Source organism: Dipodomys merriami, unplaced genomic scaffold (assembly GCF_024711535.1).
Source record: "Dipodomys merriami isolate MVZ:Mamm:240054 unplaced genomic scaffold, mDipMer1.0.p SCAF_50, whole genome shotgun sequence".
Taxonomy (NCBI): Eukaryota; Metazoa; Chordata; class Mammalia; order Rodentia; family Heteromyidae; genus Dipodomys; species Dipodomys merriami.
Window position 1 is genome coordinate 8,069,517 of NW_027206069.1, and position 17,294 is coordinate 8,086,810.

The following is a 17,294-nucleotide window of genomic DNA, read 5'->3' on the forward strand; positions in this document are numbered from 1 at the left end:
CCTACTCCCGCTCCACCCCTGCTGCCTCTGGGGTTGCCCCTCCTATGAGACCACAGCCCGGCCTCCGCTGTTGCTTCTGGCTCTTCGTAGCATTTCATCTGTGCTCTGAGGATGAAAATACTACTGGTTCCATGTCTCGGGCACTCGCTGTGCAGTGGCTACTCTGGACTTCCCGGGGGGGGGGTGTCTTTCAGCAATAAGGCAGGCAGCAGGGCAAGGTGAGGGGGGCTGAGGGAGAGTCAGGCTGCCCCTGCCCAGGCACCCTGCTCACCCAGAGGCCTGGGGGGGCTCTTCAAAGACAGGCCTTTCCCTGGGGAACGCGGCTGCCCTGGGCCAGCTGGACACCTGGTCAGGGAGCAGGGCACTGGGCACGGCGGCCTGGACGGGGTCCCAGGACATGTGTCACAGCAGACACTTGATCGTGTTGGGTCAGAGTGACACTAAATATAGGGCAGGGTAGATAGAGCTGGGGAGGGCAGCTAGCCCACCAGAAGGACCCAGAGTCGTGCCCGGCATCCACACGGCTCAGCCCTGGTCCCAGGAGACGGGCTGGCAGCGCCCTGGCAAAGGCAGGGCAGCCACCCACCAACACTCCCTGGCTGTCGGCAGGCCCGCCCAGGTCTGCGTTCCCTGGTCACACGCCCTGCGTTCCAGGCCAGGAACTATGACAGTGCACTTTGCAGGGGACTGCTGGCTTCAGTGGCACCAGGGAAATGGAGAAGGAGGAAGAAAATGAAAAGAGAAACAGGGACCTAAAGTCCAGCTATTGCCAGGTGCTAGTGGCTCGTGCCTATCCTAGCTACTCAGGAGGCTGAGAGCTGAGGCTCGATGTTCAAAGCCAGCCCAGGCAGGAAAATCCACGAGATGCTTATCTCCAATTAACCACCCACAAAGCCAGAAGCTTTGTGGAGCGCTAGCTTTGAGTATAGAAGCAGAGAGACAGAGCCCAGCTCAGAGTTCCAGTCCCAGGACTAGCAAAACATAAAATGCAAAATAAAAGCTGGGCACTGGTGGCTCACGTCTGTAATCCTAGCTACGCAGGAGGCTGAGATCTGAGGATCGCAGTCAAAGCCAGCCCGGACAGGAAAGTCCGTGAGACTCTGATCTCAATAAACCACTAGAAAACCTGAAGTGGCGCTATGGCTTAAGCGGTAAAGCACTTGCCTTGAGCTGAATAGCGTAGGGACAGTGCCCAAGCCCGGAGTTCAAGCCCCACAACCGACCAAAAAGAAAAAAAATACAAAATACAAAATAAAATAAACTGCAAAATACAAAATAAAATAAACTGCAGTCAGGTGATTGTGCTAGTGCTTCCATGGCCACACAGCCCAGGGAGACAAGATGGCTGCTTCTACCCATGGGCCAGCCGCAAATAGCCAACACCTGCTTTCCAAACCCCTTACCCTCCCCCGCAGTGTCAGCTCACACCCAGGATCCTGAGCCTCACGGCCCAGTGCAGCTGGTGTGTGCACGGGAGGGTGCAGCATACCCGTGTGCAAAGCAGCTCCCCACTGCCTGGACAGCCATTGTGAAATCGTGTGTATAGAACTTTGGATTCCAGAGTTCCCAAACAACGAGCCTTCAAAACAAAATCTTATCCCTTTCTGTTTGTTTCTGGTTTTAAAATATTTAGGCAGCTCACAAGGTGTACAGGCTCCGGTGTGGGCTGAGCTCCTCAGCACAGGCCGTCAGCTGCCCTGGGATGGAGGCTGGCCCTAGCTGGCTGACACAGGTCTAGGACCCCAGTCTTGTCTAAAGGAGAACCCCCAATCTCAGATGATCTCCACACAGGGCTGTGTGGCTGCAGCCCTGGCTGTCTCCCCACCCGTGACCTTCAGCGCTGGCCTGTGAGCCAACAGTTACATAACAGTCAGAGTGCTGGAAACGCACGCGCCAGCCTCCGATGGCAGTGACAGCCGGGACCAAAGCCACCACCCAGGGAAGACCCGCTGGGGGCAGATCTCCCTTCCCCCCTGGCCTGCCGCGCCAGGGCCTGGACTCCATGTTGGGGTGAGGATGTCTGGGGCAAGACCCCCAGAGTTCAGCCCTGCTCTTGACCTCTGCCCACCAGCCACTCCCCCACCTGCCTCCCAACACTGCGGAAATTGTCACATGTCCCCTGGGGGGAATTGTCCCCAGCTGAGAACCACCTCTGCCATCCACCCACCGCTGCCACAACCACCACCATCTACCCACCTCCACACCCACCACCTCACCCCTTCCACCCACCCACCACCTCCACACCCACCACCTCACCCACCCACCCCTACTCACCTCTACCACCATACCCACCACTGCACCCACCCACCACCTCCACCCACCCACCACCTCACCCCCTCCACCCACCCACCACCTCCACCCACCCACCACCTCACCCCCTCAACCCACCCACCTCCTCTCTGGCTGTGTGTCTCTTATATTTTTAAGGTTTTACTCGAATACACATGTATATGGGTATATATACATACACGCTTATACATACACAAGCACATACACATGTTCACACATACCCATTCACACATACACATGCAAAATACACATATACACATATTTATATGTGTTTGTATTATATACTAAGTATAGATGTACACTAATAGCATATATTGTAATTATGTGCATGCAATACATATACACATGTTTTATATGTGTCTATATGCATACAGAATGCTTAGGACATTATTATATAATTATATATACATTTATAATTTTTTTGACAGTCATAGGGCTTGAGCTCAGGGCCTAGATGCTGTCCCTGAGCTGTTTATGCTGAAGGCTAGCACTTTACCATTTTTTTCTGGTGGTTAATTGGAGATAAGAGTCTTATGGACTTTCCTGCCCCCAGCTGGCTTTGAACCACGATCTTCAGATCTCAGCCTCCTGAGTAGCTAGGATGACAGGTGTGAGCCACCACGGCCTGGCTTACATTTGTAATTGCTTACCCTTGAAGCTTTTCTATGAGCTATAGGTACTATCTTTTTTTTTTCTCATTGAATAGATCAGAAACCCAAGGTCCAGAGAGGTGAAGTGTGCTGTCTGAAGTAACACAGCACTATGGCGATGGATAGATAACTCCAGTCTGAGCCCCTGGGTGCTGCGGGACATGCCAGGTGCTTCTGTCACTGGTGATTCTGCCGGCAGTGGCTCTGCCCGCCTCCTGTGGTTGTACAGCCGATTCCAGCCGCTCACAGGTCTTGTGGCCTGTGGTAGACCACAGCCCCCTACCCACAGGAGCCCTGTGGCCTTTGGGCACTGCCCGTGTGGTAAGCACTCTGCCACATGCCCGCTTGGCCCCCAGGTTCCACGGCAACCTTTGCCCACCCAGGACGCTGCAGGGGTGAGAGGGAGCGGGGACACACAGGGCACAGACGGCAGGGGCTGTGACCTCTCTGAGCCCTGCCGCTTGCTCTTCTTCTCCAGACTCAGTTTCCCCTTTCTGCAGAAAAGGACGTTGGCCTTCCCTGCCCTGGCGTTCGCACTGCAGTCTCTGCGTGGGGTGGAGGTGGCCGCTGTGGGCTCACCTCCCTGGGTCCCTGCAGCTCCCGTGAGGGCCTCAGTTTCTCTTCTGTGATAGCAGAATGGTGGGTATGCCTTCCCCATGTCCTTCCTGGAGCCAGTCCCTCGCCGGCCTTCCTGGCTGAGCGGCCTGGCCCCTCCTCGTGCCAGGCCTGGCTGGCTCTGTGACGTCACGTCCCTGGCTCCTTGGGTTCCCTGAGGAGCAGGTGTGTCGCTCAGGCTGTCCCTGCTCAGGTGCCAGCGGTGACAGCTGCGGCCTGGCCCCACATCTCTCCTCCCCTCCCCAGCCTGAGGGGCCAAAGGGAGGGTGGCTCAGATGGCCGGCCTGCCAGTCACGGAGGACATACAGGGTCTGCCGCGCGTCTAGCTCATGCCCAGGGAAGGGGCCGGGCCCAGGAAGCGCTTGGCACTGCGCAGACCAGTTTGAGGTTCAGGAAAACCCCTTCCAAGCAGCCGACCGGGGGCTCTGGGCTGATCAGGGTTTCCTTTTTTCCCAGAGTTCCCCAGGGTGGCTCAGGCACGGCGAGTCCCGCCGCAGAGGGGCCCAGTGACCCTGCCCCAGACGGAGCGCAGCCCCTGGCCCAGGCCTACCCGCGGGAGGAAGACTCAGTGCGGTCACCAGGGCCCCCGTGGCCCAGTGCTCCCTGCCTCTGGGACAACCCTGGGAGCTGTCATGGCCCCGATGCTGCAAGAGCTCTGAGCGCGGTGGGATGGAGCTGAGGATGATGCGCAGGTGCCCTGCTGGCCATGGGGGCGGGGGGGGGGGGGGCGGGGGGGGCGGGTGCAGGGCCGGCTTCTCTCCCCAGAGCTGGCCCAGATTGCTCCCAGGGAAGGGTCTGCGCGCCACAGGGAGACAGGCATTGTAGAGGAGGGGCTTCTGCTCCCTGACCCCTCACTCCCGACCCCCTCCAGGCCTGGGCCTTTGTCTGAGCCCCCCTCCCCCCCAGTGCTGCCCAGGACAAAGCCTGGAGTCTTGTCTGTCGCTCTTTATCCGGTTATGTGAAACCAAAATAAACCGATTTGGAGCCAGGCCCCAGAGGGGCTGCATTAGGCCCTGGCGATGCTGTTTCATGGCTGGCAGAGGTGCCAGGGCTCAGCACCCATCAGTCCCTTGCCTGGTCTGAACTGTCTCCCAACACACACACACACACACACACACACACACACACACACACACACACACGCACGCACACACAGATACACACATTCATGATTCTAGAAAACATATGCACATGGAGAGAAGCCCGCAGGAGAGGCTTGATGACGCTGTGTGTGTGTGTGTGTGTCTGTCTGTCTGTCTGTCTGTGCATATGTGTGTATGCATGTGTGCCTGTGTCCAGGATCCTTCCAGCTCAGCCCCGGAGCTGTGGCTTGAGCATGGTCCCACGCACACAGAGATTATTGAGTGAGCACCTGCCACGGAACAGTGTCATGGCACCAACACAGCAATGATCAAAACTCGCCCCGTTCCATCCCACCTGGGAGGCCCGGGCGCCCGCACACAGTGAGCAGACAGGAGGGAAGGGGTGGGGGGAGAGTGCAGAGAAAGGGAAAGCCAGGGCAGGTGTCTGGAGGGAGGAGACCAGGAGGGACAGTGGGTCTCTCCGGGAGAAGCCATTCATGCGGACAGTCCGGCGTGGCCTGGTGGGAGGGAGGAGGGAGGAGCTGGAGGGGAACCGTTGGAGCTTTGGGTGCTGGGGTGAGCTTTGTGAAGCGTCTTGGGATGCGCGTGTGTGAAAGGTGTTCTTTTCTGTGGGCATACTACCTACATGTTAATTCTGTTTTTAAATCCCTTTAAGTCAGTGCTGCTTAGGCCTGGATTCAAGTGGAGCAAACAGAACAAATGGAGAGAGAGGCGGCTGCCGTGGAGTTGAACAGCACGACACCAACGTTATAGTTAACAGGGACCCCTAGAACCTGCAGGGCCAGCACAGAGCCGGCTGGCCAGCTGCTCATGTTAGAGGAGAGCAAGGCAGAGAGGGGGTGGGGGGGAGAGAGAGAGAGAGAGAGAGAGACAGACAGACAGACAGAGACAGAGACAGAGAGACACAGAGAGAGACACAGAGAGACAGAGAGAGAGATAGCACACAGGCTAGCCCCAGCATATCTCTTTCAACTGGGCTGTTCCACTTGTGTCCTGCCCCTCACCCCACCCCACCCCTGCCACCCCACTCCTGTTCCCCAGAGACAGTGCCCAAGCCCTGCCCCTGCCTCAAACTCTGTACCTGAGGCTTTCACTCATTGGCTGGTGCTCTACCACCAAAGCCACGCCTCCAATCTCCTCCTCCTCTTCTTCTTCTTCCCCCTCCCCCTCCCCTTCCCCTTCCCTTCTTCTTCTTCTTCTTCTTCTTCTTCTTCTTCTTCTTCTTCTTCTTCTTCTTCTTCTTCTTCTTCTTCTTCTTCTTCTTCTTCTTCTTCTTCTTCTTGAAATAAAGACTTGGGGGAAAGTGTGGTGCAGAGGCTTGGGGAGCCAGTCCCAGCCTGGGTGATGTGCGTCTGGGCAGCTGGCACGGCGGCTGGGGACCAGCTGGAGATGACACATCTCTCCCATCCTGGGCACTGAGCGGACTCCCCCAGAGCCTCCACCCACCCCAGGCACCTGTGCCACATGAGCTTCCTTCTGAGGCGTGAGCGTGGAGCCACGTGAAGGCTTCCTGAGTGGAAGCCGAGCCATCCCAGCCCTTGAGGCCGCGGGCAGGGGCCTGAGAATGGCCATCACCGCAGGTAGAGCACAGACCAGCCGCGCGTCCTGGCCCCGCTCATCCTGGGCTCCTCCCGGGCCACAGCGAGCATGCCAAGCGTGCCCAGGGGTGCTGTTTACACAGCTTTCCTGTTTTGACGATTGCACTGAGACCGGGATGGTCTGCCCTTCACCTGGGTCTCTGAGAGGCGGGCCTAGGCCTTGCTGCCTATGGGACAGTGCTTGGTGTCCTTTGTACCCCAGCCCCGCCCCCACCTCCAGCACTGGACACCTGCATTGCAGAGGTGAGGCTCGGCTTCCCCGAGGCCTCGCACGCCCATCCCCACCTCTGTCAGCATCCATCTTGTGTCCTGCCTTCCTTCCTCTGTCTTTTCTTCCCTTTGCCCTCTCCTCGCCCCCTTGTGCTCCACTTTCTTTCCCGACTCCCTATCTCGCTGCCCTCCTCCCCTGTTCCTCCGTGCCGTGCCTCCGCCTCCGTGTGTCTCCTCTCTCACTCCCTCCTGGGTCGCTCCAGAAACATAGCCATATATGGGCTCCATGTCAAGGATCACAAATGATGACATCACGTGAGGGCCAAAGCCCTTCGGAGATGCTCTGGGAGGCCGGGCCGGCTCCCCGCACCCAGAGGGCCGGGGAGGAGGCGGGCGCGCAGCGTCCCAGGGCAATCTTCACACAGGAAATCTGAGCTGCTCCGCATCTTATAGCTTGGCTTGCCATCCGTGGTCATGCGGTGGGCCCGAAATAAACTCTGTGCTTCAAAGGAGAGCGTTTCAGAACTGCCTGGCACAGCACGCAGAAGCTCAGGGCCAGGGCAGAGGGAGACGGCAGGGAGCACATTCTGATTTCAGACCGTCTCAAGCAAATCCTCCTATTTCCCCCTTGAACCGTGCCCTGGCGACAGAACCTACAGGTATGCACAACTTGACTTTCTTGTCCCGCCTTTGCAGTAGAGGGCTCGGCTGGCGTGGCTGCCTGGGTCGTGTGTGCTTGCAGAACTCACTGGAAACCTCCCCCCTCCTCCTGTCCTCTCCAGTGGCATTCGGGCACTCTTGAGTTGGGTCTGAGGGGCAGTGACAGGCACGTACACATCCGCTCCTCTGGAAGATTCATTTGGCTTTAGAATATCACTGGCATGTCTGAAAAAGGAAAGGAGGATGGGGCTATCAAAGATGCTATTGTTGGATCCAGAGGCCCGGGGCGATATCTGCAAAGATTGTCAAGACAAATAACCATCAGCAACGATCTTTTAGCTGGGGTGAGCAGAGCTATTTCCAGGAGCGGGGAGTGGCAGCAGGCTGCGCAGCCTCAGAACCAGGGGCCGCTCACAACCACCGTGCCAGGGCTCTGCTTGCTGGTGCTTGGGGTTTAGGGGAGGAAATCTGACGAGGAACATTCTCTGTGTGAGACTTAACAAAGTTGTAGAATAGAGAAGGGAAAGTAGCTCATGGGAGGCGCGTGCACAGGAGTCGCACGCGGGGCAGGGTGGGGGAGGCCTGTGAAAGGCCAGGAGGAATGCCACCAGGATGGGGTGAGGACCCCCCCCCCGACGGAGGAGCAGCTGGGGAGAGGCGGACACGTCAGGGGCCCTGGGGTTACCTGAGGGGGGACAGCTCATTCCAGGCCAAGGGGGAAATCAGATCCTAGTCTGGCTGTCTGGGCAGAGGCCGGGCAGGTGGTTCTCACTTCAGGCGGCTCCTTGAGAAGCCAGGGAGTGGGTGGGGATCAGGAAGGACAGGAAGACTGAGGCAGGGCAGAGACGGAGCCCCTGCCCGGAGCTGCAGAGCCCTCTTTCCAAGAGGAAAGGCCCTTCATGGGAAGCAAGGGTCCGAGAGAGTTCCGAGGGACCTGGGCAGATAGCACCAGCCCCCCCCCCCCGTCCTGCTCTAACTCTGCCACCAGAGACCTGGGCAGCAGCCCAACCAGGCAGCCATTGGCAAAGGATGCAGTGTCTTCCAAAACAGTGGGGACTGCGCCCCCTGCTGGCCAGGCCTGTGTGACTCCAGTTCCCTTGTGTCAGTCCTTCTGTAAATAAGTCAGTGGCCTTGGTGGACATCTCCCCCTCCCCCTGGGATTGGGCCCTGACGTGGCCCACCTTGGTGACCCAGCGCTCACAGACCACTCACCGGCCACTCCACTCATGGACCCCTTTCAAAGCTGCCGCGAGTCAGAGGCGGATGTTGACCCCATTTTCCAGATTTGGAAACTGAGGCCAGGAGAGGCAAAGGATCTTGCTTGAGGCTGGGCAGCTATGAGGTGTTAGAATCGAGAATCAATGCGAGCCTCGGGGTCCACGTTGACAGCCAACGTGGCCTCAGGTAGCCCCTTGGGGACAGGGCAGTGGTAATGAGCTCCTTCCAGCACCTGGCAAAAGTGTCCCCATGGCCCTCAGAGGATCCCAGGCTTCACCCGAGACAGGCTTCCCCAGCGGGGCACAAAATGGTCCCTGAGGTCTTCTGCCCCATTGCAAAGGGCTGTCTGGAGAAAGCACCATCACTAGGAAGCTTGCGTCTCTAGTCCTTTCCACAGCTCATCTTCTAGAACAATCAGTGCTTAGGAGAGCAGTTGTTAAGAGCTTGGGCTGAAAGGAATATGTTGGGGAGGTGGTGGTAAAGTATTTTCTGTAGAAAAAAATAGAAGAGCCAGGATGCAGTGGCTCACACTATAATCCTAGCTACTCAGGAGGCTGAGATCTGAGGATCACTATTAAAAGCCAGCCAGGCAGGAAAGTCCGTGAGACTCTTATCTCCAATAAACCACTCAGAAAAAGCCAGAAGTAGTGCTGTGGCTCAAGTAGTGGAGCACTAAACGAGCGCAAAGAGGCTCAAGGACAGTGCCCAGGCTCTGAGCTCAAGCCCCAGGACTTGCAAAAGGAAAAAGAAGAAGAGAGAAATTTTCAAAGGAGAAGAATAAGAGATGGAGAGCAGAGGAGATGGAAAGTGGAGGGGAAGATAGATCAGGAGAGAGAAAGTGAGATGGAAAGGAGGCTGGCATGTTGCTGTCTATACTTCAGAGCACTGTGACCGGAAGGAGAAGGGAGCCCTCCCTGCCTCCCGCTGAGCCCCAGCCCCAGCTTCCCGTTTCCTCAATCCCTGGGGACTAGGGGTAGGGTGAGTGGCCGAGGCCACTCTGCCGCCAGGGTCTGGCCAAGAATGGGCTGCATGTGTGCCCAGGAGCAGCAATTCTTAGTTCCTCCTCCCCAGGATTGCCCAAGGCTAAGCTTTTGGGGCACTATGCACATGTGCAGAGATGCAGCCGTCCAGCTGTGGGTGGAAGAGGGTCGGTGCCAGGATGCTCCCTGGATACCCACATCGGCGTATGTGCTCTCTCTTCTGCAAAAGGGCAACTAACACACAGATGTCCCCGTGGAGACTTCCGATCACCCCTGGGTTACTTCCCCCCCTTCCACTACAAAGTGGGTGCAGTGCTCATCTGTACCTGGTGCTTACGTTTATGCGTGATGACAGTCTGTAATGCGGGAATTACTGGAGCACTTTTTCCCGCCGGGACAGCTTTGATTTGTGGCTGAGTCCAGACATACAGAACTCTGAGATACAGAAGGGACACTATTACATATATATATGTGTAAATGTAAATGTGTAAATGTATATGTGTGCATGTGTGCTCCACATGACACAAGAAAGCCTATGATGTCGTATGGGGGTCAAGTCACAAACATGTGGAACTAATTAATTGTAATTGTATGTGTCTAAGATTCACATGTTCACAGCTCCTTAACAAAGGTCTCGAACCTTAAAACCCAGCAGGTGGCAGCTCAGTTACTGGGGATGAGAGGTTGACACGAAGCAGATGTGCCCATAGTCCCTCCCTTGTCACTTTCTTCCTGGGCATGCCTCAGTTTCCCCATCTGTTGGACAAGAACAATGCCCCGTCATGCAGGGTGCTCTGGCTCCAATGACAACATCAGCAGCAGATGGGGGCAGGAAGGGAATGTGGCCAGAGCAGCAAGCGGAGGTGACAGCCCCTTCTGCCCACAGGAGCCCCCCAGAGCAGCCCACCCGCCGCTCCCACTCAAGCAGACCCAAGTGACCACAGCTCACTTCCCATGGGCCAGACCATAACCCAGTACTCAGTGAACAGGGCCCTGTTTATCAGCAGGGGGTCACCTGGAGAGGAGAGTCAAGGGAGGATGGGGAGGCTCTGTGGGGCCTTCTGAGCTCTGGGACAGCAAACTGTGGGCAGGAAGTGGGGGGTGGGGTCTGGGCTAGATGCAGGCAAAGAGCAGAACTTACCCTGCACACCCCCTCTCCCCACAGCTCTGCCCCTACCCCCGGCTGGCCTGGCTCAGAGTATCTCCAGAAGCCTTCTTTCCCCTCCTAACCTCTCCCCGTCTTCCTGGTAAACCAGATCTCGCGTCCCTCAGAGAGCCCCTCCTGCAGGAATGGGGGAAACTCTGTCTCCAACTTTCTGGTGGGGGTCATAGCACCTCAGCATCTTGGGACTGTGCACCACAGTACCAGTTTTACAGGCCATGGACTGGGTGCTGTGTGCTGGGTACCATTCATCATAACATCCTGTCACCTCATGTCAGATGACAACATAGCCACAGCCAGACTTTTCCATTGTACAGCTGGGCGGTTAACACCCCCCCCCCCCTTGCCCCTGCCAGTGAGCAAGTTGCTCTGCCTCACTCGGCCAGCAGGTGTCAGGGCTGGGCCGAATCCACCAGTCTCCCCTTGTCTGCCCTGTGCCCTGCACTGAAGTCTTGTTAAGCCTGTCATTCCAGGCTGCACTTATCAGATACCTCAGATTATGCCATGGATCGGACACAGTCCTGGTCTTTGGAAGTTTCTGGACTCTTTGGAAAGGTGACCGTGTCTCAGGCAGTCAAGGTGGCTAAAGGCAGGCTGAGGAGCAGGTCCCTGGCCCCATCTCCAAACCCAGCCTGTGTCCCCCCACTCCGGGCGTAGGCCCTGCCCCCAGGCACGCTGCCCTGCTCTGTGATGGGACACGCGGCCCCGCCCCCCCTCCACAGGCCTGGGTCTGTAGGGGGGAAAAGACCCCCCCACCACGCATTTCAGACTCGAGGCTGAGTGCCCCCTAGGTGCTAAGCACCCCGCAGAGCCAGTGACCACCTGAGGGCGCTCCCCTAGAGCTGACATTTGGGGTGCTGCAGTCTCTTGGATCAGACTTGCTGTGGTCCGGCTGGCCCTGGAACGCCTGGCTTGCGGGACCCCGGCAGGCCCTGGGAAAGGCCTGTTTTAGCCCCATCAGCCTGGGGTCGGGGGCCTGGATCCCAGACAGGACCACCCCACCCTGCCGGGACTCACACGGGCCGGTGGCTGGCAGTGGCCACAAGGGGCCTGGGTCTGAGGTTGGAGGACTTCAGGTCCCTATGTTTCAGCCCTGAGCCCGCCCCTCCCACCCACCCAGCCAATCATCTCCTCTGTCCAATGCCACCAATAAGCCCAAGGCACCAAGTGCCTTTCCATTCTGGTTTATGGTTTGGGATCTCATGACACTCTGTGTCCAGGAAGGACGTGCCCTGGGAGGGGCTGAGGCCAGCCTCTGCCTGGAGATCACGGCTGACTAGCCCATCTTGGCCACACCCCCGAGGAGCGGCCCAGGTGTGCCTGACCCAGATGCCTTCCCAGTTCCAGGAGGTCACCTCTTCTTCTCATTTTATGGAGAAGGAACTGAGGCCCAGAAAAGGGAAGTGACTTGTCCAAGGTCACACAGCTCAGATGCAGCAGAACTGCAACTGCACCACCTGAGGCTCCAGACCCCAGACTGGAGCTCCAGCCCCTCTCCCCGGGTCCTCCCTACTCCACCGAACACAGACCTGGCTCAATCAAGGCTGGCAGGAGCCAGGGCCCAGGAAGGAAGGGAGGGAGTGGGAGTCAGGCCTGATGGTGCAGCACCCCAGCTGGGAAGGGCTCAGGGGACAGGCCCTCAGCCATGCTGACTGCCCACCCCTTGCATTTTTGTGCTGGTACTGCGTCTTAAACTCAGGGCCTGGCACTGTCCCTGAACTTTTCTACCCAAGACTAGTGCTCTATTACTTCTGGCTTGTTTGGTGGTTAGAGTTAAAGAGTCTCATGGACTTTTCTGCCCAGGCTGGCTTTGAATCACAATCCTCAGATCTTAGCCTCCTAAATAGCTCACATTGCAGTCATGAGCCCCAGTGCCTGGCTTTCACCCTGCCTGTTCGAGGACCTCAGACAGGAGTGAGGGAGGGGCTGATTCGTCTGTCTCTCTGTTGCAACCCAGGCTCTTTCTGTAATAGAGTGAAGGACCCTGACCCGGGCAGCAGGTATGGGGTGCCTGGAGGCCGCAGGCCCCTCCCCTGTGTGGACACAAGGGCCATGTGGGAGCTGGGCTTCTCAGTCCCAACTCCAAACAGGAACGCTAAGCACCTCAGGACCAGAGCCCCGAGCTGGGGGTTCACGGGAAGGGACCCCCACCTCACCCCATTCTCAAAACTCATCCAGGCCAGGAAACCGCTCCCACCCCCACCCCATCATGAGGGGTTTGACTGCAGCTCCACCCACAAAGATCTTCAGTCTTTATTTTTTCCCCTCGGATCTGGGAATCAAACTCACTCAGGCTGAAATCTCTCCCTGGTCTAGAGGCCCAGGGCTGCTTCCTGTGCACAAACAAGCCAAGAGGGGGCCAAGCCCTCAGCCCTGGTTCTAATGATTCTAATGAAGGACCTCATGTGTAATCACTGTCAAACTCACAATCACAAGATGGCTGCCATCGCTCTAAGCATCAAGTCTTCATATAACAGAGACAGGATTGGGGGCAAGGCATTATTTTCTCCACTATTCTTCCTTACGTTAGGAAACAAAATCCTTCCTGGGGACACCAGCAATATTTCTATTTAGGCAGAACTGGCTACATGTCTGCCCCCAGACTATATTGTCTTGTCACGATTCATCCACACAAGAGATACAGTGCACAAAGCTGAGCTCCGTTCCAAGGGAATGGAGACATGGCTGGGCCTTAAAGTGAACTGCAACCTTTTCACATGAGATACTAGCTTGGGGGGAGGGAGGCAAAGTCAAGGGCACACGTGTGCTGAGGACCTCCGCCCAGAGAGAATTCCTCTTTCTGAAGAATCTAGGTGGACTGCCCAGAAAAGGGGCACTCGCTCTGGTTCCTTGAGGAGGGAGGAGAAATTTTGAGTGCAGACAGGAGGGAGACACATGAGACATTCTGAGCAAGGGCACTGGGGCAGGACCCTCTGACGTGTTGGAAGATCAGGGCACCATCTACCTCACAGGGAGGGTCAGGCATGTGGAGGAGGAGCAGGAAGAGCTGTAAGAACCGGAAGAGGTGGGGGGACCGGAAGAGCGATAGGGACCAGATTTCAGAGGACAGGAAGCCGGGGCAGCAGCTCTGTTCTGTCAGGTAGAGGAAGGGTTCTGTGACCTGCAACCAGCTCTGTTTAGGAAAGACCAGAAGGGCCAAGCAACGCCTCACTGGGTCTTGATGGAGCCGGAGTTGGGGGCTGCCACAGAGACTAAACCAGAACCCCTATGAGGGGCTGGGCAGGGGACCTCCTCCCCGGGGCCCCCATCCTGCCTTTGTCTGTGTGCGTGTCCCTTCTTCCCCCCTGCCCTCCCTCCTGGGAAAAGGGGGTTACCCAAGGGTCTAAGATGGAGCCCTTTTAGAAAGGGATCTTGAAGCAGTGAGGTTATTCTAGCAGAATGGACGGGCGTGGAATTGCACAGACCCCACGCGTACCGTGGCAGGGTTCTTCCAGTGAACCCCAGCAGGCAACTCCTGGGATGGAGAGACGTGGAGCAATACCCCCATCCCACCCCAGAGGGGCCCCCATGCACCCCTCCCAAAGCGGGAGCGACGTCGCTCATTCCTCTCACTGGTCTGTCTGTTCTCAGAGCCCACGGAGAGTATTTACTTTGTGTGGCTGGCACGGCGGGTCTGTGCCGTGTCCAGAGGCTGTTTGTGTCTGTGGTGTGCAGGCCTTGTCCCAGGCCCGCGTCTGTGGCTGAGCCTTTTGCATGCTGGTAGACACAGGGCTGTGATGAGGTCTTGGCCTTGCTCTTGGTGCATATACATCCATCATTGTCTAGGATGTACGGCTAGCCATGGAGCTTTGAGCTCATTGGTAGCAAAACCACCCCTTCCTCCCCCCCAGCAGTTTTGTGACTTGATGTCCCTTCCAATGTTGGGGTGAATTGCGGTCACCCCACACCCACTGGCAGTCTCCATCTTTTCTCCCTGGAGCTGCGCTGGTGGGTACAGAGAGGTACTGCTTTGGAGTTTCATTTGCCTTTCCTCCCCATCCCCCCGGCCCCCAAACGTGAATGAAGGGAAACGCCTTCATCTTTGGCTGCTAGCCTTTTGGCTGTTCTCTCTGGGAAGCGCTCACCTCGTCCTCTGGGCCTCGGTTAATGAGCACCCAAGGGACCCAGCACAGTGGGGCACTCCCCATCCCCGACCCCCGTGCTCTGAGACTTTGAGTCCTGCAGGGCTGGCAGACTGGGCTGCGGACCTACCTACCTGGCTTTTTCCTGGGGCCCAGGCTGCAAGGTAGGAGCTCCCCTGGGAAGACCAAGAGCAAAGCCTGTCACACAAGGCTGCTTGGGTCATGAGTCTGTTCATGCCTTGTTCCCTGGCATCCACACACCAGAGCTAGCTGGATAAGCCTGGGTCCAGCAGCAATGGGGAAGGGATGGGGGAGGGGAGAATGTTTCTGGGGGTGGGTGAGGGGAACACACATTTGTTGAACAAACCAGAGTATAGTGCTGGTATTCGGGGTGTTTCGACCTTACTCGTGATTCTAATGTCCTTCCATTGGCCTGCATCACTCAGTCAGGCAAATCGCAAGTCAGGCTGAGTCGATTTTATTTCATTTCCTAAAAGCAGTTCCCTCCACCAGTTCTTTTTTTTTTTTTTTTCCTGAGGCATTCTTGAATTCTTGAGGAAGGCAGTGAACTATTGTAATGGCTGGTTTTAATGAGGTCTCAAAGAGTGAGTCTGGGTGTGACTCATCTCTAGTTTTTTCTCAGCCCTCCCACCGCGAAGTGGAAAGTGGCCAGGAGAGGATGCTGCTGGTATGGGAGGAAGGAATGTGCTCACTGCTGCGTGTGCTCCATCTGCGCAGGACTGGGGGCCGTTTGTTTGGATCACTCTTGTTTGCCTAGTGTTGCATTCTCAGGAAGAGCTCTAGACACAGAGAACTTTCTCAATGAACAGCCTTTTTGTGATATATGCATGTGTACATCTATAGTTGTGCTGTCTGGAATGGGAAAGTGAATAGTGGAAGAGTGAATATGTGGATAAATGTAAATGTGGAAGGATGAGAGGATAGAAGGATAAAGGGGTGAGTGGGCAGACAGAAAGGAGGATGGGTAACAGAGAGATAGACTCATGGTGTACAGACAGAGGGATGGATGGGTGAGGAGAAGGCGGAATAGGCAGGTGAGCATTGAGGGATAGAAGAGCTAAATAGTTGGGTGCTGGATAGATGGGTAGAGGAAGAATGGACGGGTGGAGTAGGTGGAGTTTGGGCCCATGGGTGGATGGGTGAATGGATGGGCAGATGGATGGATACATAAGTGGGTGAGTAGACAGATGTTTGAGAAATTAAAGAGATAAATGTGTAGCTGGATAACTTGAGGGAAGGGTAGATTGGTAAATAGAGGAGAGAGGTGGATAGATGCATGGATGAATGGGTAGATGGATGGATGGATGAATGGTTGGACGGGTGGGTGGATGAATGGGTGGATGGGTAGATAGATAGATGAGTAGATGTGTAGATGAATGGATGGATAGATTTATGGATGGATAGATGTATAGATGCATGGATGGATGTGTGTATGGATGGATGGTGGATGGATGGGTGGATGGGTAGATGGATGGTGGGTGGATGGACAATCGATGGATATGGATCATGTGACCAAATAAATGAATACATAAATGAATATGTGACTGCATAGGAAACAAAACTTCCCCTTCCCTGTGGATAACCTCCACTATCTGGTAAAACATGCAGTGACCAGGCAGGCTTTGGTCTCCTTACAGGGTTTTCTCTCTGGCGTCCCCTTCCTGAACTGAACCCCTCCCCTCCAGAACAGCCATTCTGGAGGCCGGAGTGAGAGGTGGAGGAGATGGCGACGGAGGTCAGCGCTCAGGGCAGCGCCCGGTGGCATGAGGAGTACAGCTTGTACAGCAGCCTGAGCGAGGAGGAGCAGGTCCAGCTGGCCATCGAGCAGAGCCTGGCAGACAAGACGCGAGGCCCCACTGAGGCCACAGCGCCCACCCGGACCAACCAACAACCCGCCCATTTCTACCCATGGACCAGGTGAGCCAGGCCAGGCTGCTGGGCCGAATGGGACTCCCAGGCCTGTGGGGGTACCTACAAGCTGCCAACCTCGAACGCCCTTCCTCCTGACCAAACTCCTGGTCGATGGGGGCGGGGGGACTTCTCACACTGGGTGATCTACATCTGTCATCTCCACTTGCTGAACTCTAACTGCACCTGCCAGACTCCCCTCAGAGTCAGATGGAGTCTGAGACCAGGACAGCCCCATAGATAGCAAAGCCAGACACTCAGATCCCTTACGTCAAACACCCTTGTGTTCACACAGGACTTCCATGCATGCCCCATGCTGTAAAGCATCTCTAGGTGACTGCAGTCCCTATCACGCGGTAGGTAAAGCAAATCGTACTCTGTACTGCCTAGAGAATGATGATAAGGAATGAGTTTGCAACGTTCAGAAGAGACTTCTTTTTTCCTGCATATGTATCTATACACATATGCATATATACATATATATATATATATATATATTTTTTTTTTTTTGGCCAGTCTTGGGGCTTAACCTCAGGGCCTGGGCACTGTCCCTGAGCTTCTTTTGCTCAAAGCTAGCACTCTACCACTTGAGCCACAGTGCCACTTCCAGCTTTTTCAGTGTATGTGGTACTGAGGAATCGAACCCAGGGCCTCATGCATGCGAGGCAAGTGCTCTACCACTGAGCCACCTTCCCAGCCCTGCAAATAGGTTTTATGTGAGGTTGGTTGGCTCCAGAAAAGCAGAACCATGCGCACACACCTTTTACTTAATCCTCTTAAACACCTAGGGTGTCCCAG

The 17,294-nt window shown here is 56.2% G+C and overlaps 1 protein-coding gene across 1 annotated transcript in view; it reads left to right on the plus strand.

The window, feature by feature from the left end:
• Positions 1 to 6,757: 6,757 nt before the first annotated feature.
• Positions 6,758 to 17,294, plus strand: part of LOC138810492 (ankyrin repeat and SOCS box protein 2) — a 35,438-nt gene continuing 24,901 nt past the window's right edge. Inside the window, exons 1-2 of the mRNA XM_069997683.1 lie at positions 6,758 to 7,124; positions 16,226 to 16,505. Of these exons, the coding sequence (XP_069853784.1) occupies positions 16,312 to 16,505 (194 nt within the window). The 5' untranslated portion in view covers positions 6,758 to 7,124; positions 16,226 to 16,311. The remainder of the gene's footprint in view (positions 7,125 to 16,225; positions 16,506 to 17,294) is intronic.